The sequence below is a fragment of the Pocillopora damicornis genome, chromosome 10 (assembly GCF_964200805.1).
Source record: "Pocillopora damicornis chromosome 10, jaPocDami1.2, whole genome shotgun sequence".
In the NCBI taxonomy this organism is placed as follows: domain Eukaryota; kingdom Metazoa; phylum Cnidaria; class Anthozoa; order Scleractinia; family Pocilloporidae; genus Pocillopora; species Pocillopora damicornis.
The window spans coordinates 6,822,240-6,842,480 of NC_142679.1; the positions used below are offsets into that span (position 1 = coordinate 6,822,240).

A 20,241-nucleotide genomic window follows, 5' to 3' on the forward strand; every position below is an offset into this window, starting at 1 on the left:
GGTATAATGTTTGGACCACTTCATATGTTGGCAGAGGTACTTGTGGGCTCTTGTTCTTGCTTCAAGACATTTAACTGTGTTAACAAATCTTTGTTCACTGTTGTTTTGTTAGAGATATAGAATATTCATACCAAGTGAGAAGAATCCCATATGCTGATTACCGAGTGAATGAAGTGATACCAGTCATAGATGCCACGGATTTTACAAACCCAAGTCTAGAACGTCATCAAGAAAATCGACTCTTCAGAAAACGTTATGGAATCAAAATAGAATTCCACCAAAGTGGTGTACTGGGTAAGTTTAAAATGAATTAGGTCAAGCAGAAATGTTGTTCCAACTATTAGAGTTCATCCAAAACAGACTAAACCATAAATAATAGATAAATTTAAACAAAGTGTGGGTTTTTAATTATCTCAGATTTAAGGCTTTTTCCTCCTTCCAAACCTGGTTTACATCTCATATCTATTAACTATTAATTTTCTTTACTTAAATTCAAGACTCCCTTCCCTAGGCTAACCCTAGCCTTAGAGTGACTAGCATCTAATTTGTCATTAAAAGATCACCCCTAAATCAAACATGAAGGTCACTTGAATGACAGAAATGACCAACAACTTCATCAACTGACAAAGCTCTTGATTGTTTGACAATTCTCATTTTCTATACCTTAGGTAATGTATGGGAAACAGTATGGAGAATATGCATATTGATGTTGAGATGTAAAGGGTCAAACAATCAGTGACTGTATCTTTTCATGTATTTTTTTATTTTTTTTTTAATTCTTTTCAGGTCATTTCTCTTTCTCAGCACTGTTAGGTCACCTTGCATCTGCAGTAAGTCTTCTAACCCTGTCAGCCACCATTGTAGATATTCTTATATTGTACATCCTGCCCAATAAATCAGAATACCGCAGCTTGGTATACAAACGTTTTCCATCTACAGAACAGTACGAAGAAAAGGAAAAGAATGAATAACAAAATGTCCACCTGTTTTACCATTATTGAAGACCTTTATAGAGCAATTTAAATCAAATTTCTTAGTAACAGAAGAATGTTTAAAATTAGAGATTCTTATATTACAAGTAACTTGCTAATGGAAATCATGTTGTAAAACTTGAAAAATTGTTGTAGATTTATTTCAAAATTAAAGATACTAAAATTATTTGTTTTTAAAATTAATATTGTGTACTTCAAAAGTACTTTTTTTACACTCAGACAACTTCATGGTTTTTTTTTTTTGTTTTCTTTTCTTTTTTAACCCATGCAAGTAAGGAACAAATTCAGTAAACTTTGAGTAGCAAATTCCTAATTTACTTGCCTAGAGAATTTTTTTCTCATCCTTTTATTAGTAAATTAATTACGAATGATGACGCAATAGTTGATTAGGGTCCAGGATTAAAAAATCTTGAGAACCCATATTAAAATTCTCAACTCAGCCACACAATTAGTTCTGCACTAAGCCTTTTGATTAGGCTTATGGTGTACTTTCCATCAAATATAGTCCTCAACTATTTGAATAAAAAAATGTTCCCAATTACAGGTATTCTATTTGTCAACATATATAGTATACACTAATGCCAACTTAGCAAAAAAAGTCAAAATACATCATCACTTATATTAAGTAACATTATTTTTAATTCCATGATATTAGCACCAGACTGTCCTTACATGTAGCAATATAGTAACTCCCACAGTTTGGATTTCTATTAAGAAATCTCAGTTACTTTTCCTTACTAAAGAAAAGGATGAAAACTGAAGACCAGAAATATTGGTATGTTTGAAGATGAGCTCCCCCAAAAACTGTTCTCATCTGTTGGCTGTTTGTCAGCAGACATTGTAGCCTCTAGATTTATTATTTATTTAATTATTTATTATGTAATACTACAAAAATAGTTCTCGTAGAAGCTTCTGGAATGTTTCAGAACACTTTGCAAATATATATAATTATATATAAAGACTTACTTATACAGTAGTAGAAGTTGTTGTAGTCAGAGCAATGAATGTTTTGAAAGCTGAACCAAGAGGGTCACTGCAGAAGGCCACCTATTTCAAGGAACTTTGGAGACAGCAGTGAGATTGTGTCAGTGGTGAGCTTAGATGTAGACTGTGATGGCTTAATCAAGTTAATTAACGATAAGTATTGTACTCCTTTAAGGAGTCACTCCTCATTTAGAACATTACTTGCTGTTTAATAAAGTAGTTAAGTTTGTGGGATTGTAGAGTTTTTCTATCTGTTAGATTATACCAGAACAGTACAGACAATCAGTCAACAGTCAGTTGGGGGAGTTCTGCTTTAGGTACCATCTGTAATTATCTTACGTCAAGAGAAAGAAAGCCAATCAGAAGTCAATATCAGTTAGCCCGTAGGCAGGCCCTTCTTTCGAGTACCTTGGCACAAGCATTTCTTTGCCTGCAGGAAATACAAGGCCGTGAATAACGCAAGTCGAGCAACGTGCATCCTGCAGCATTATTAATAACGGCCTGTTCCAAGGCTATTAACCAGTTTGCTCTTTTGTCAAACTGATATTTCAGGTGTTCATGGTTTTCTTAGAAATAAGGAACTACCTGATCAGTAAAGTTACAATAAAAAATGATTATGTTAGTTTCTTTAGGAAAGGATAAGGTCAAGTGAGTGTGATCAAAATGTTACAGAAGAATAAAAGGTTATTCCAGACCACTTTGCAGAAAAAGTATAGATGACTTTATTCATGTATATAATCAGAAAAATCACAACTTTAATGAAATAGATTCAATCAAAAGGTTGTGCATTTCTAACCACTCATCCAGTCAAATGTTAACAGGAATATGTATGTATTAAAAACATAAGCTAGTATTATTGGTTATTACAGACCCTCTTTTCACAATTTCTTATGAACCTTTTTCCATTATATCCATGTGCATTTGAAATTAAGTAAAACTGTTTGTCTCACAAAGTAGCCACCTCTAATGTGGATTGCAATGCAGAGCTAGGAAGTGTGTGTCACCTCCAATGTGGAGCTGATGAGAAGCATGTGTCATCTCTAATGTGGAGCTGAGAAGCATGTGTCATCTCCAGAGTGAATCACAACATGGATTGGAGAAGTGTATGTAGCCTCCAATGTGGATTCAGTATTGAGAAACAACCACATCTTGTGACAAACAATTACACTTCATTTCAAGTCAATTTACCACAATTCACCACAGTATTAACTGCAACTTTTCTTTACAATAATTATTTAACAACTGCATTTGTTTAAATAAAATGCTGAAGACAGCAGGTTTGACTAGTCATTTTAAGTAGTTGGTGCAAAAAGCCTATTTCAAAAATGAAGTTCTAAATAATTATCTAATCATGTTTGAGTGGGATTTTATTTTCAAGTCTCAATGTAGCATACATGTTGACTAAGAGTTGTTGTCTATCCATGATTTATGTGCTGCAAAACATATCTTAGGACGGCCCAGCAGATGATGAAAACGCATGTAGATTTCCCATCTGACTAAGACCAGACTGGATGTGAGCTACATGGATCTCTACATTGTTCTGAAAACAGCTGCAGTAAAAAACAAAAACAAAAACAAAAACAACAATCAGCTTTAATTTCAACTCAATCTTCAGTAAAAAAAAACAACAGTGATACAACTCCTCTTAAGGTAGAGTTACCTGAAGGAAGGATTTAGATGTTATGAAAATAGTTGACCATAAGATCATTCAACAACCACCTACCCTTGATTTTAATATACTGTGACAAATGAAAAAAAAGTAGCATCGCTTTAACACAGATTCTTCTTTTTGTTGTACAGTGTTTCTTAGCCTCTCCCCCTATTTCTTGACTCTGTTTTTTTCTGCTGTATCACTCAGGCGTGTACACCATGAAATAGACTCTGCAACTGCCAAGTCTTGGCACTGCTCACTAGACATCATCCGTTTGGACTCAAAATACTCTTATGCTAACTACTGCAGCTGTTTCATATCAAAATACATACCTAATGTTTGAGGGGTCTATAGTTTTCTTGATTTCATCCACTGCATCAGATAAAGATTTGAACTCAAAGGTATTGAGATCATTCTCTGCTAATGACTGAAAATATCAATGGAGAAAGGATGAGTTATGTGTTAATTTGCTTTCAGGCAATCTGTACTCCCTGGATTTTTTGGACAGGGAATTGTGAAGTACATATATCCTTAAAGAACCCAATTTGAAGCTGTCATCTTTGTGTACTACAGGTACTACCATTATCACTACCACCTCAACTTCTGCTGCCACCAATACTACCATGGACTACTGTCAATGGTAACCACTGCTGTGACTACTATCTCTACTATAACCACTGCCATTATTACTGCCACTGCTGTCCCCACTGCTACCACTACTGCTGTTGCTACAGTTGCTGCTAGTATGAGTCTAAATTTTGTAGCTGCTTAATTACCTTAATTTGAAGCATGAGAGAAGTTAAACTACTGACAATCTGCACCAATGGCGGACTTGCAAGAGCATTTCTGAAAAATAACCAATCCATTAATAGCAGTGATTTTTCACACACATTACACAAAAACAGTTACACAGCTCAAGCTTTAACACACAAATGCAATCATTATCATGGTAAATGGTTTATGCCCACTAGAGACATGCAGTGTGAAGGTCCTGTGTAGTAGATATGAAAAAGAATTTCCTAGGTGACAGTCACTGGCATTTTCAATAACCTAAAGGAAGTCATCATCAGAGCTAGGATCTTATACCTTTAGTCTGTGATTGAGTTTGTTCAAAAGCAAATGACATTTGATTGACACTGGAAAAAAGACAGACTTCATATCTAAAAGGTCATGTGATGAGTCATGAGACATTGAGATTTTAACCATTTTAAGGCTGGTTTTTGAAAGCCCTTATATTTATTTAGATTTAGTTGAGGATAACAAGAGATTTAGAAAAACTGGTGACGTGTTGGCAACAACATGTCACCATTATCAAATGTAGAATTATTAATAGTTCAGGGACATTATCTAAAGAATGGAAACGGTGAAACTACCAGTAAATAAGAATAAAAAGGAGATGGAGTTAAACAAAAGAATGTACATAATTAAATGAACAGTTTTGCTGGAATGAGTCTTCTTGAGTATTTAGAGTCCATGTCTATTTCGTTATTAGAAGCATCTCTCTTGCTTAACTCCATCTCATTTTTATTCTAATTTCTTTCTTTATATAACGTCCCTGAATTTACAATTTATAACAATTTTTCATTTGATAATGGTGACATGTCATCGTCAAAACGTCATGTTTTAATTTTGCATCTTTTTATTATGAAATGGTTTAGAATAGACAGTTCTAAATGCTGTTTATGGACAGAGCCTGCTTTCATGTTGAGCATCAGGCTGATGCAATTGATTCCCTATATTTCCTTCCCTGACCACAAATTAATTGTACAAAGTACCTCACTTCAAAAGTAAAGTACAAGTAAAGAGTAAACATTGCTCTATATATAGGAAAATGGCACCAAACATTTCTGTGAGGTGAGTTGTGCATTTTGCTATTTTGGGGGACTCTGCAACTAGACTACTACGAGTATAGGCTCTAATTAGTGCTGTGGTATTACTAGAAGCAGCACAGCAGTAAGAGACAATTCTGTCTGTCCAAATGAGAGTTTTTTTGTAGCTCCAACCACAGTACCTTTGAGAACCTGACCAAGCTACAGGTAGTAGTTACTTTCTTAGTACTATGTTGCAGAATTTGATACATACAGGCCCATGTTTGCATTATTGTCTTCCACTACTCTGGCAGCCTCTTCATCACATCTTCTTTTAACACTGATGGAAGGATCCATAGATTGAACTCCTTGTTCAGGGGCCAGCTGATTAGAAAACAAAACCCAAATAAGTATATTACTTCACTATGCCAGCCTCTAAATTTGAAGTAAAGCTGATTGATTTTACAGTGCATTTCTGTGAAAATGGAATGGTTTTCTGCTGTTAGTAATAACATTTTTAAGTAGTTCAATCAGTACTTTAGGTCATTTGTCAGTTAATGAACCCTTTAAGACCCAAGATTGAATTAGAATTTCTCCCTACTGACTATCATACAGTTCCTAGTAATTATTAGACAGGAATTTGGTATTATAACAACATGATACCCCCTTGATGATGAGCTTGTCTATTCTCCTTTCTCATTTACAAGATAACATATTGGAATCACAAGGGGAAGTTACAACTTAATCACTTTTAAGGGGTTAAAGGGTTCAGCAATTACACAGGAAAAAATGTTCACACCTCTTGACAATACTCCTGAACACCTGTTAAATACTCATTGAGATCCTGCAAAAAATGGCACAAAACATAAACATTTATAATACAAAATGTGTTCTACCTTAGAGGACAAAAAACAAACAAATACACCAAAACTTACTTTATTGAGCCGCTCTAATTCCAATACAACCGACGCATAACGCCTCTGGAACTCCTTATCAATGGGCTCCTGGTAGGATTTCTGTTAAGTGAGTAAAAATAATAGAGTAAATTTACAATTGATAGCTGGATTGTCAATGAAGATACCAGTTGTTAGTTACAATTACAGTGATCACAAGAGTAATAATGACAGACTAATGTGACAATTAAAGTGGCAATGATTATGGTAATGTTTACAATAATGCTCATTGTTTTTTGTAGTAACTTAATACTGTAACTTCCAATATCTGATTCTCCCTTCTAGCTGGTAGTGGATCAAGATGACTGAATGCCAGGTGTCATAGATATGAAATTTTCATTTAAATGTTCGGTAATTGTGAAGAAGAGCTCCCCAAAAAACCTGTCGGCCGACTGTCAGCTGACAGTCGGCCGACAGACGGCCGACAGATTTTGCCTGAAATATAGGCTACCTGTCGGCCGACAGTCGGCCGACTGTTGGTAATGTGTCGGTAACCTGTCGGTAGCTTGTCGGTAGCTTGTCCGTGAAACGTTAACACAAACCTTAATGTTTTCTCTCAGTTTTCGCTTGAAAACGACATCCAACATGTTTAATACGTTGACAATTGACTTTCAAGATTTGGTGGCTCCTAAAGGAGCCGTTTTGTGAGTGGTGAAATATACAAGATATTTCACTCGTAAAATCGTGCCGCGAACTTCATTGGCATACAGTCATACATCACCATTACGGATTGTTATGTCACGTTAACTGTTCGTTTTTAACACAATTTTTCTTAACCTGTTGGTAGACTGTCGATTAAATTATCTTCCCATGCGATTCTTAGATTGTCTGGTGTGTTGTAAATTATGCAAGTGATATATCCTATACACATCTGATAACATTTTGGAAGAAACGTTTCTTTACATACTACCAACTTTGCCGTCGATCGGTAAGTAGGTGAAGTCTGTCGAGTCATACATCACCATTACGGATTGTTATGTCACGTTAACTGTTCGTTTTTAACACAATTTTTTCTTTTTTCTTAACCTGTCGGTAGACTGTCGGCCGACAGGTTTTTTGGGGAGCTCTTCTTCACAATTACCAAATGTTCTTGCTGGCCAGTACTTATAAAGGTTGGTCTTTGATAACAGTTAGTTTTGGTTGACCAGGAAGAATTTGGTGTTTAAGAAATGTAGTTCATGTCCTAAAAATTCACACCTACATTTTAACCCTTTAACTCCCAAGATGTGAAAGTTAATTCTTCTCTCTACCTGCTACACATTACCTTGAAAATTGATAGCCAGAATTTACTTTCAGATCAAAATAAAAAACTTCTTCCTAATAAATTTAAGTATTCTCATTACCCGTTTCCTGGATAATGTATGAATATCATAGGGAGAAGTTACATGTTAATCACTTCTGGGAGTTAAAGGGTAGACTCATTCAAAAGGAATACAACAAAAAAAAACTGAAACCAACAACAGACAGTAGAGCTCAAAATTTATATCTCTGTCAAGCTAATTGCAAAAACAGTCCTTTGAAGTTACTTTGTAATTGGCACAGGACACCACCAAAGTTTAATTGTAAATTTACAGCATTGAACTCTCACCATCTTCTGAGCTTGAGTGTTCATTTCTCGTAACTTTTCAATGCATTCTTTCTTGACAAGTAAGATCTTTGACAATCTTGTCTACAAGACAAAAATCTCTCTAAAATAAATCTCACAAACATTAATATCTTTGAATGCTCACATACATCATAGTAAGTGTCAAGGTTTGGTTAGCATGCATATTTCACTGAATCATGAAAAACATACCACAAGGATGAGAAACCTGATTGGAAAACCACCAAGAGTGCCACCTTAAGAAAAATGATACAAAAATATTATATTAGACTTAAGTTCAATTTTCATGAAAAATGTCTTTTAACTATAAGTGAGTAAAAAAAAAAAATAAAGATCAGTTAGTGTAGGACGCATTTCTATGGAGAAAAAAAATTATATGGAGAAAATGAATGTTCATCATCATCATCACAGCTGTTTCTTTTAACCCTTAACACCCTAACATCAGTATGCATATTCTCCATACTGTTCTCTATACATTTCTAGAAGGTCTGAAAAGGAGAATTTGTTGAACAGTCAAGAGTTTCTTTAGTTGTTCATCATTTCCCTTATTCTCAAAACCTTAATGTTTGATTCAGAGCTGATATTTTAAAGAGAAATTAGATACCAGTCACTCTTAGGGGTTGAAGGGTTAACACCACCAGTCTTCTGAGGACTTAAAACCTCTTTACATGAACCAAACAAGTTTGGAATTTATACATCCTTTTTTCAGTTCATAAAAAAAGCCTGAGAACATGAAATCCCTTTTTAAATAACTGGGATAAAGCATACCATCATTAGTCCATGTGTGTATTCAGAACAGAGACCATAAACACAGTTGTGACCTTTAGGGTTCACTTGTGTTTTACGGACTGAGGTATTTCATAAAAGCAGTGAAGGACTTTTTCGCTATTTAAAGCAGCCTCATCTAAAAACATGGGCAAGAGCTATGGAAACTCTTGACAGTGTCTGAAGTGTACAAAATTGTCTCAGATTCTCCCAACCTATCTCATGTTCAAGCAGGCTATGTAAACAATGGAAAAATATCCTCTAATGTTTAACCATTAAGCCCCTAAGAGTGACTAACATCTCATTTCACCTTACATTATTACCCCCAAATCACACATTTAGGTCACAAGAATAAAGGAAATGATCACCAACTAAACAAGCTCTTAATTGTTATTAACAAACTTTCCTTGTTGGTACCTTACAAAATGTATAGAGAACAGTATGGAGAATATTGATAACAATTTTAGGGTGTAGAGGTTTAAGTATCAAGGAGGTAAGAGCACTTTGACGATGGAAGATTGCGCAACATTGCCAAAAGCACTGCCATCCAATTTGTTCTCAATTACCTTGTCCTTGTTGAGAGATTGCATCTTGAAGTCGTAACCTTACAAAGTAATGAAACAATATTAAACTTCTTCATAACACAGTTTTACTTTTAATATTCATAAGTATAAAAAATTCCTACATCCTCAAGACCTGTTTTAAAATGATGGTAAGTACAATGCTCTTACTGTGAACATGATTGTTTAGTACTCCTACTCATTCTATTTTTTTTCTTTTTCTTTACAAAGGGGTTTTGCTCTTACCAGTAGCTTCTTTTGCAATTGAGAAATTCTTAACTCAGAAATGGCCTATTGCTCATAAGAAAAATTGAAGTACTTGTTGGAAGTTATTAATTACCACTGCAGGTGTGACTTGGAAAATTTCAAATTGGCAACAGTTCTAAGGAGCAACATTGTTGGTTTGCACAGTTTTATAAAAATTAACCTTAATTTTACAGGTCTGTCACCATCAATCCAGTTCTACCCTCTTTAATTAACCTTAATTTTACAGGTCTGTCACCATCAATCCAGTTCTATCATCTTTAATCATGGCAATTCCTGTTCTGTGATCATTGAATATTGCCTGTTTTGTGTTTTTTTTTTTTTCATAACTATTTTGCAGTCCCCTTCAAGTTCAAGGTGGTTTTAAACAACATCGAAAACTTAAAACAAAATGACATTGATGCAACAGAGAGATAAATGACTGTTACCTTCCAGGTGATGCTCCTATAAGAGGATCATGAACCTGTGGAAAGATGTGATAGATATAAAAGTAAAATTTACTAAAAGTATCTGGTGAAACCTTGGCATCTTGAATTCAATTTAAGACAATGCTGGTAATTTTCTTACCATATTTGGGCTATTCAAGTCACTACCAGCAGGAAGAAGCCTAGAAGGAACCAAGATTCCATCAGCATTATAAAAATCATGAAAAGGCCAAATTTTACAAATGAAAGTGTGATACCAATGGATTAACTCTTTAACCCTTCAGCTCCCACAAGTGACTAACATGAAACTTCTCTTTATAATATCCTCACATTATCCAGCAAACAGGTTATGAGAATACTCAAACTTATCAGGTAGAAGTTGTCATCTAGATCTAACACCAAATTCTCATAACTAATTTACAAGGAAATGTGTGACAGCTAGAGAGAGAATTAAAATCAAAATCTTGGGAATTACAGGGTTAACTCCCAGAAGCGATTACTATGTAACTTCTTCCTATAGTTTCCATACATTATTCAGCAAACAGGTAGTGAGAATACTCAAACTTATCAGGTACAATTGGAGGGCTCAGAGCAAGAACGATCCCTTGATTTTTCGGCCATTTTTGAAAGTGTTCAGAAGTAGTTGAATTTTGGCATGTGGACACTTTCAAAAATGGCCGAAAAATCAAGGGATCGTTCTTGCTCTGAGCCCTCCAATTTATAACCTTGATTATATAGAAAACCAAAATTCTTTTAATCAATTTACAAGGAAATGTGTAGTAGCTGGATGGGAGAATTGACAATCAAGTCTTGGGAGTTAATGGATTAAGAAGCTTGTATTACCTTGGTGGTGTATACGCAGGAGTGAATGCTGCTGTTCTTGGCCTTTCTTTTTGAAGAAATGATGATATGGGCATGGTGTCATGTGGCTCTTCACTCTGAAAACAGCATTGATCAGTATGAAGACAGTGAATAAATGAAATTGCAGAAAAAGAAGTGAATATGAAAGCAATCTTCCCTTCTTTCTCCCCAGTTCACATTTATGATTTTCAGATATTCACAGTCTTATTCATCACTTCAAGGGATTACTCAGAACCAACATAATGACCAGCTCCCACTTGGTTTTTATTAAGATCACTTTCACATTCACTGATCAGTATTAACAAGCTTCATTACACCTTTTTTATTATTATTATTATTCATTTTAATTCAAACAGAAAAAAAGTTCTGTCAGGGTAAGAAAAGAAGAAGAAAAGACAATTACGTACCAAGACTTCAAGATCAAGAACTGAATGTGTTCCAAGGCCTGCAGGAATAAATAATGCAACTTAGAAAAAATGCAATAAAGCTATTAGAAATATTGACCACTACAAGTTGAAATTTTATTACAAAACTATTTCAAGCTTTTGTTGTGCTTTACTATATTGCACATTCAACTGGCCCCTAATAAAAGTTACTCTTTTTCGCATGAAAACTTATCATTATTATAACAATTAACAATTATTCACCAAAGTGGAGGTGAAAAGTGGTGGATGTTTACCGAGCTATGAAGCAGCAAGGTATAAATCCACCACTTTCAATGAGACTGAGGTAAATAATTGTTTTAGTATAAAGCATACAGATATCAAATGATTAGTTTATTTCTTTCAATATACAGTTACTGTACTAAAAATTGTTGGAAAATAAACTCTTGACATGCAATTTTGTCTCATCAGTTGCTTGGAGGTGAATAGTTCTTACTTTTCATTTTCACACTAGCCAGTCAGCATGCGTGAAAAGCACTATTCACTCCTGTGGTATATACTAATAATTATCAATATCATTATTGTTGTTATTATCATCATCAGTATTATTTACACGTACATGAATTTTATAACTGCATAGACGATGTAACACCATAAAAATGTGAAACATAAAACTTCATACAACTGCTACATTTAACAGGCTCTGGATACAAACCTGGGCGATCAAAAGTAACTCTGTAAGAGCAGTTCACAGTATCAACTGCATCTATCTGACCGGTAAAAAGGCCATCATGAGGCCCACGCAGGCGAGCTAGAGTGAAAGGAAGATTAAAAGTGACCCTTTTACTTCAGAAGTGGTTATCAGTGGTTTGATCATTAAAATTTCAATTTCGTAATTTGGCTGAAAATTCTGCAAAGTAGTACAGAATTCTACAATCTCTAAAGCTGGGTTAAGGACAGAAAGAATGGTCCCTAGAAACACAAGCTACCTTACTAACAGGAAGTGGACTACATAGAAACATTTTGGAATCGCGTGACAGTCTTAATATTATATGAGGCTACAAGTAGAGGTGAAAATTGAGAAAACAAACTGGCCTGGTAATCCTTGCAATTTCATTCCTTGTTGCCATATATACCCACCTACCCTTAACCTTTTAACTCCCAGGATCTCATTGGTAATTCTCCTTAATGTCTGCCATACAGTTCTTGTGATGTTAGTTTGGAGAATTTGGTATTGGATCAACTTATAATCCTCTAACTGATATTTTCTCTATTCTCATCGCTTGTTTGCTTTCACCGAGGGATTCATGAATATTAACACAAAATGGCAAATGAGGATTCAAAGTTCAACCTTTGGAGAAAATACATAAAAAGGCTGAAGGGTTGGGCAGCCCCCCTAAGTGTATGCTCATAATGATCTAAAAACCAACCTGTAACCTTGGTCCCAATAACCAAAGGTAATGGAACCTCATCGGGTAAATCCTTGAACCTGCTAAGTTCAGTAACCTGTTGATAAACATTAAGATAAAAATGTTTTTGACATCACTAAAAACTTACTGTACATAACAAGTAAAAAAGAACCACGAAAGAAATAGTCTAAAAAGATACTAAACAGTCTAGAATGAAAAAAAACTGAAGACTGGCCTTCTTTTGCTGAAGCATGCGAATCTTTCGTCTCTTCTCTTCCAAGGCTTGCCGCTCTTCCAAGAAAAACGCTGGAGAACATCTAGAGTGTATAACCAATGAAACAACTTTTAATCACCATAGTTGGCATCTAACAAGAGTGTAGCTAGCAGTGGTCCTGGATTGGGGAGGGGGGAAGGGAGGGGGTGTCAGTAACCCCTCCCCCCCTTTTGTAGGCATTTTTTGTCACTTTGAGTAAAACATGGCATGGAGGTCAACATGACAATCTGAAGAGTACCTTCTGTTTGACACAGTGTAACCCCCCTTTGAATAATCCTGGCTATGCCCCTATCTCATACAATATCATAAAAATTATCTCAGATTCTGCCTTACAATAAATGAACAAAAAAAAACCCAAAATAAATGGTAATCAGTTTTGTGAAAGGATTGAAAACTTTACAGGAATTCCAGACTTCACCATTCACTAACCTCCTTGGTTTACCCATTAGTCTTCTAACTTCCCTCCACTCAACACGACGTAATTTGCGAGTCTATCAACAAAACAAAGTCACTAATGATGGCATCTTACCACAAAGTAGCACAAAATCTTTTATATTTTTCTTCACCATTCCTGTTTTAGACTTAACCCTTTAACTCCCATATGTGATTCAAATGTAACTTCTCTCTATAATATCCACACATAATCCACCAAACAGGTAATGAGAATACTGAAACCTATCAGGTAGAAGTTTTTATCTGGATCTGAAACTAAATTCTCGTCATCAATTTTCAAGGTAATGTGTAGCAGGTAGAAAGAAGAAGTAACAATCACTTCTTGGGAGTTAAACTGTTAATATGTAGGTGTGAATTTTAGGACATGAACTACATTTCTTAAACCTAAAATTCTTCCTGGCCAACCAAGATTAACTATTATCAAAGACCAACTTTTAAAAGTATTGGCCAGCAAGAACATTTTAATGAAAATTTCATATCTATGGCGCCTGGCATTCAGTTACAGACCTGAACTACAAGGAAACAACCACTGCAAAACTTAGACATATCTGCAAGTTGTTTGCTAATTTGTGATCTTTGCAAGCAACATTTTCATGGATTGCAATAAACTTTAAACAGAAGACTGGTAAAGACATAAAAGCACAAGACAAAGTGTCTGGATAAGCAACAAATATAAAAGGAACATTCATGCTGACAGCATCTACCTTTAAATTTGGAAATGATTCCCTCAGGCAAACATCGAAGTCATTGTCACCTTGAAATAACACTCTAGAATAAAAACAAAATCAAAGTCATACATTTGATGATTTTTAAAAATTAATAAAGTTTCAAATATAAGTGCTTCGATCCATTACCTGTCTAAGCTGGAGTAGAACCATTCAAAATAACACCATCTTGCTGCTTTGGGTAACTTCAAAAGGTTCTGCAACTTGGCAAAGGAAGCCTGGAGATACCAATTCACAACATTATACATCAATCAATTTGAAGCTTCAACATCCCCCCCTTCTGCCAATTCAAAGGCATTTGACTGTTTTCCTGGCATTGGGGGTGGGGAATTTAACCCTTTAATTTCCTGAGGTGATTAACAACTAACTTCTCTCTATAATATCCATACAGTATCCAACAAAAAGGTTATGAGAATACTCAAACTTATCAGGTAGAAGTTGTTATCTTGATCTAACACCAAATTCTCGTAACTAATTTCAAGGGAAATATTTAGTAGCTGGAAGGGAGAATTGGCAATTAGGTCATGGGAGTTAAAGGGTTAAACCAGCAAAATACACACATTTTAATTTTAAATAAGAAGGAGTTAAAAGGCAACGAGTTTGCTTTCATGAGCAAATAGCTCAAAAGAAAATTTTCACATTTTAGAATGATGCTTACAAGTGAAAAACATAGTGGCACCTAAGACTAATACATGACTTTGCTAAATTCTACAACAATCATTGACCACACACAGAATTATTTAATAAACAATTCTGCAAGTGTGTGGCAAGGGGCAGGAGTTTGAACAAGCCAATCTTCAAAAGGAAACAAAAAACAAGCCAAAAAAAGCAATAATAAATTAATGCATCGCCAAAAGGTCAGGCCAAAACCAGCAAACCACAAGTTGCTGACTACAGTAATTTGCTCAGTTCCACTCTGTTGTTATAAGAGTGCATAAATTGAAATTATTTAGTACTTATGCCACTTTCCATTGCAGAGACAAAGATTTTCAAATACATTCTTAACATCAAGGCAAAGTGTTGATCACACTTTCTCCTCTGTTTTGTTGCCTTAGAACTTAAAATCAATAACTTTACAAAACTATGTTAATCGTACCTTGGCAAGCTTCTTGTCTGTACTTCCATTGCCAAATAACTAAACAATCAAAAATAGGGCAACTATGACATATCATACACTGCGCATTGAAACATTTAAAATTTCCGATAGTTCTAGACATTATCCTAAATGCTTATTGTTTTGTTATTATAGGAAAAATTTTGATCATATACTCAAAAAAGACATGTACACATAATTACTTACCAGAGAAGCTGCTTTTGTCATTCTCCTGTAAGAAAGCAGACATTCTCCAGTAAATAAGTTAGTTCAAAGTAGAAACAATTATTCCAACACAACAAGCAGGGGTTTTATTGATGCTTAAAGCAGGAGGACAGCTGGATTTTACAAAGACTCTTGTCCCTCCTCCTTGCCCCTGCTAGGTGGGGTCCAGAGGAGTGCTTTCTCCCTTCTCCCTCCCCTCCCACCCCCCCTCCTGCTCCCTTTTGGTGGTCCAGAGAAGAGCTTTTTCCCACCACTCCCCTTTGGTGGTCCAAAGTGGTGCTTTTCCCCTCCAAAGGAGTACTTTCCCAGAAAATAGCAAACACAAACTATCATATATTAAATCTCTTCCTGTCTTCAGTTATAACTAAGGTTTCTTCAATCCAATTTCAACCAGATATAGGGAACTATTAAGAAACATAAACAAACCTAGTTCTTGGGGAGGAAAGTGAGTATTCCTGAAAAAAAAATCTGAAAGTTAGAAAGTCCAGAAAGATAACATACTAAAGAAAATGCAGAAAATTAAGTATAGTGTATCCTGTTACTAACACACTACATCTGTAAGAATATGTAACAACGTCAGTGGCTGCACTTCATGTGCCACTTTTTTTGTTCTTACCACATTTTGATGTTATCTGTGATCCGTTACTGAAACAGACTCAGCAACATGAAATCTATTTGTTAGTTAGAAAACACTAAAATCACTGGGACAATTTGTCACAAAGGTTCTGAATTACCCCTTCATCTGTGCCTCTGTCTAAGTCAGAATCTTCTACACTATCATCAGTCTGTCGAGTTCTTTTCTTGGACCGTGGCTATGAAGGTAAAAGAATTAATGATAATCATTGAGGTTTATTGACAAGAGAGAAGTTGAACACATACCTAAAAAGTTTTAAAACTTCCTGACAATAATAGAATCAAACCCCTCATACATGTACTTTTTAAAGACATGTTTAAGCATGACTCATGCTGTCAGGTTGATGTTACATCCATTTACTTTGTTTTAAAAATTTACATTGAAATTATGCTATCAACTTAAATCAAAAGACAACTTTGCAATTACAGTACCATCATGATATTTTAAATAGAACTGCACTTGCAAGTGTAACATTTGGAAGGTTAATCTATCCAAATAAATAATTAAAGTTATGATGCATCTGTGCATTCAGTTCAGGCTACAAGCAGCCAATGTACATCTACAATATCTCCTTTAAGTTAACCCTTTAACTCCCATGAGTGACCAAGACAGAATTTCTCCTTACGATATCAATACAATATCAACCAGATAAGTGATGAGAATAAAGAAAGATATCAATTTGGGGATAATTAGTTGATCCAACACTAAATTCTCTGAACTAATATTATAAGAATTATATGGTTGACAGTAAGGAGAATGACAAATTTGAACTGGGAGTTAAAGGGTTAAGGCAATAAGCAGTTATGGCTAAGCTTGCAAAAAATAGACATTTTCTTGTCATTATGAAAGCTTTGACGAAAGAAAATCACCAATCAGTTCTCACCAACAGCTGTAAAACTAAAAACAAAACCCTACGTAATTATAAAATTCAATAAGAACAATGCATGTGTAGTTTTCAAACTAAATACACATTAAGAGTACACACCAGAGTGCTACGTTTTGCCGGTGAGCTGAATGGAGATCCAATACCTGCACAAAAAAACATTCTGTCAGTCTTCTTTTACAAAAATTTTCAATTCTGTGTAAAGTAAGATATCATTAAAATGAAAAAGTACCCATAGAGTTAAAAATAAAAGAACAGAAAATAGAATAACACAATAATTATTGTAAACATTGTCTCTGACTAAAAAAGTACCCTAAGGCTTACATTTTGCTGGAGAATAAACCTTTTCACAACCAAGATCTCAAAGTCAATTCTTCTCACTATATATATATATATATATATATATATATATATATATATATATATATATATATATATATATATAAAATATTATGAGAGGAAAAAATGACGCAACTACATATCCCGACAAGCCTGTTTCGTGAATCGCTTCACTCCCTGAAGAGTGAAGCGATTCACGAAACAGGCTTGTCAGGATATGTAGTTACGTCATTTTTTCCTCTCATAATATTTATTCTGCTCTGCTTCAACGTATTGAGCACTGTTCCACACAAAAATCGACTTGCAGACTTCCTATATATATATATATATATCTACAATACTTTTCTTACTATGTTAACTATAGAGAATTTGGCAGTAGATCAGACTACATTCCCTAAACAGAAATTAAATGCAAATAGTGACAGGAGAAATAACTTTAATAATTTTGGTCACTCTTAGAGATGAAATGGTTAACCAGCATAACACAATCAAACAGATGAAATGTTATAGAAGAAAACTTCTAAAAATCAGACAATACGCCAACATGCCAGCTACAGAGAAACAAAATAATTGATTTCAAACAAACAGAAAAATATCAATCAGGAAAAACACAAATACCAATTAATTTTTCATTCATTTATCTATTTTAACTGATTACACACTTGCATCAGTGTGTATATTCTCCGCACTGTTCTTAAAGTACATTTCTTAAGGTGCATTTCATAAGGTGCTGACAAAGAGAATTTGTTTAACAATCAAGAGCTATTTTTAATCAGTTGGTGATCATTTTCTTTATTCTTGTGACCTTAATGTGTAATTCAGAGGTTATCTTGTGAGGAGAAATTTGATACTAGTCACTCTTACAGTTCAAAGGGTAAAGCAATGCAGATTAATATTCTAGTTTCATGATATCTATTGGAGTCATTACCTCGTAGGCTCACCAAGGCTTCTGCAGATGTCTCTAAAATCAAAAAAACACACAGATAAAGAAATATTCGTTGCAATATAAACGACCTTCTTTCTTGGGGAAAAATTCTCCTTTCAGCTGGTAAGACAATTGCAATATAATGCTGAAATAATTTTAAGAATTAAACGAGAAGAGAAGAGAAGTTTTCTTTTCATGGAATAAAACAAAATCACATTTCTGCGATGCAAATATTTTCTCTGCGATCATTCCCCGTTCGCACTATTCTCTAGTTCTCTGACCACTTTGACGCTGAACGGATCTGATCAAATTCTTCCTTATTTTCCCATGAAAAGAGTTTAATTCTTGTTCGCAGGTAATAGAATTTAGTCTCTACATGATTCGATTATTTCAAGATGTCACACGTATGTAGATTTTTACTTTGATTCTACGTATAATCTAAATTTGTAGCTTCTTCGCTGCATATTTGATGTAACTGGGCAGATTCGATCAAGTGCATGGAACCAACTCATACTCGCATGGCAATGGAATATCCGTAAGCACTAAACAATTCCAAGGTTTTAGAGCACATATTCCGTTTAATTAGTTATAAAATTACGTTTTATTTATCAAAGATACCAAACACAGACGTAATAAACGCAAAATACAAATACTAGATCACTGTACCTTCTTCCGCCATTTTGTTTCCCGTGGGCGACGCGCTCTTTTTCAAAGCATACACCCACAAGGCATTTTGGGAGTTTTCTATTGCTTTTTTTTTTTTTTTTTTTTTTTTTTATCACTTACAATATTAGAAGGAAATTAAAGGCAGTGCTATTTTTTCTTCACTTTGGAAAGGTCAAAATCAAAACACTTTCTAATATTAGTTACTATAACGTGGCTTTAAACGTTGTTTTGTCTTCATTTTACCGTTCGGTACCTCAAAGATCACAAATTGGTGCCTTCGAGTCATTTTAAGACTCATTGACCTTCGGTGTTACGTCGCAAATAAACTGGTCCTAGATATCTTGATCTAAGATTCGCTTGGTTTATCTCTGAAAAAAATTATCTGTAAATCAGTTCAAGAGATTCATTAACTAAATCATTAGTCAGCTAACTCTGAACACGTATCAGGTGTCAGTTATCAGTAATACCGTGTTGCGTGATGCTCTCTAGAAAGAAGACAATGACACATATTTAATTTCCGATACTCTCTAAGCCTGTCTCAAAAATCGAAATAGTCTAATTTTGGATCTGTCTTTCACTCAGGACAATGCTTCAGCTCAAGGAGAGGATGGCGAGACGTTTAAGGACCTCACACAAGCTCCACTTACAGGCTTATGTAAACTTACGCTTCATAGTTTTTCAGTCTCATGCTTTATTCATTCTGAAGGAAAAAGGTTTTATAAACGTCTCGATCTTGCAACGAGGTCATGGTAAATTTTTTCGGTCAACGTACTGGCCAAAATCTTATCTCAAGAAAAGTTAGTCACTGATATAACCCAAGGAAAGCCTAAATACTAAATGCATGTCAACGACTTATTCTATCAAACGTTCTCGACAGTCTTAAAGGTTTCCGGTAATACGAAATATCTTCAATTGTTTGAAATTCAAAACAATTACCTTGTTTTTGATCTTTAAAGGGCGGTTCAGTCACATTCATACTAGCCTGAGGAAAATACCCCGCTAATGTCTTGCCTCTTGCGCAGATACGTGACGTGTGAGGAACAAACCACTAAGTTTAATTGTTTTCATTTTAATTTTTTTTTTTTTTTTTTTTTTTTTTGAAGAGGCTTAAAAGCATTTTCGACAATACTCTTTTTCTGTGCAGTTGTCAATGCAAACAGTTTTTCCCGGCTTTGTGGTCTTTTTCATTTTTCTTACCAATTATTCTGACGCCGTTAAATTCCCCCTTCCCCAAAAAATTAAGTCGATCCAACAAGTATTCACTGTTTTACGTGCCCGCCTCCTCTCGGTCGTCATGGTAACTATCATTTGATTGCCAACTTTTATTCATGCTCTTGATGTCAAAGAAAAAAAAGAGACTTCCTTT

General features: G+C 34.8%; 2 protein-coding genes across 4 annotated transcripts in view; one reads left to right on the plus strand and one right to left on the minus strand.

Moving 5' to 3' along the window:
- LOC113670338 (P2X receptor C) overlaps positions 1 to 3,251 on the plus strand; it is a 15,818-nt gene extending 12,567 nt beyond the window's left edge. The window contains exons 6-8 of one of the 2 annotated variants that reach the window (XM_089183726.1): positions 113 to 294; positions 787 to 920; positions 954 to 1,112. In XM_089183726.1, the coding sequence (XP_089039852.1) occupies positions 113 to 294; positions 787 to 920; positions 954 to 971 (334 nt within the window). In that variant the 3' untranslated portion in view covers positions 972 to 1,112. Of the gene's footprint in view, positions 1 to 112; positions 295 to 786 lie in introns of both variants that reach the window. The other variant, XM_027186467.2, reaches the window with a different exon arrangement.
- Positions 2,675 to 19,898, minus strand: LOC113670337 (protein lin-9 homolog). Of its 2 annotated transcripts, XM_089183725.1 has the most exons (27): positions 19,812 to 19,898; positions 19,129 to 19,243; positions 18,213 to 18,245; positions 17,048 to 17,091; positions 16,163 to 16,240; positions 15,855 to 15,883; positions 15,411 to 15,435; positions 15,207 to 15,245; positions 14,240 to 14,328; positions 14,090 to 14,153; positions 13,362 to 13,423; positions 12,894 to 12,975; positions 12,680 to 12,755; positions 11,965 to 12,060; positions 11,274 to 11,311; positions 10,849 to 10,943; positions 10,148 to 10,187; positions 10,009 to 10,043; positions 9,323 to 9,360; positions 8,184 to 8,227; positions 7,977 to 8,057; positions 6,371 to 6,451; positions 6,235 to 6,279; positions 5,710 to 5,819; positions 4,404 to 4,473; positions 3,960 to 4,054; positions 2,675 to 3,526 (listed from the first exon to the last, which is right to left on the minus strand). In XM_089183725.1, exons 7-27 carry the CDS (start codon positions 15,429 to 15,431, stop codon positions 3,424 to 3,426), a joined length of 1,404 nt encoding a protein of 467 aa, XP_089039851.1. In that variant the 5' UTR covers positions 15,432 to 15,435; positions 15,855 to 15,883; positions 16,163 to 16,240; positions 17,048 to 17,091; positions 18,213 to 18,245; positions 19,129 to 19,243; positions 19,812 to 19,898; the 3' UTR covers positions 2,675 to 3,423. The 2 variants fall into 2 exon arrangements, with proteins under 2 accessions (XP_089039851.1, XP_027042267.2); XM_027186466.2 differs by lacking the exons at positions 19,129 to 19,243; positions 19,812 to 19,898 and adding an exon at positions 18,876 to 18,941.
- Between the last annotated feature and the right edge of the window lie 343 nt (positions 19,899 to 20,241).

What these genes read in the sequence shown, in the direction of transcription:
- LOC113670337 (XM_027186466.2), bottom strand. An exon ending in TTCTTGATCTTGAAGTCTTG is followed by an intron (nt 10,944 to 11,273) that starts GTACGTAATTGT and finishes TGCTGTTTTCAG; the next exon opens with AGTGAAGAGCCACATGACAC. An exon ending in AATAATGCAAACATGGGCCT is followed by an intron (nt 4,474 to 5,709) that starts GTATGTATCAAA and finishes GTTATTTTTCAG; the next exon opens with AAATGCTCTTGCAAGTCCGC.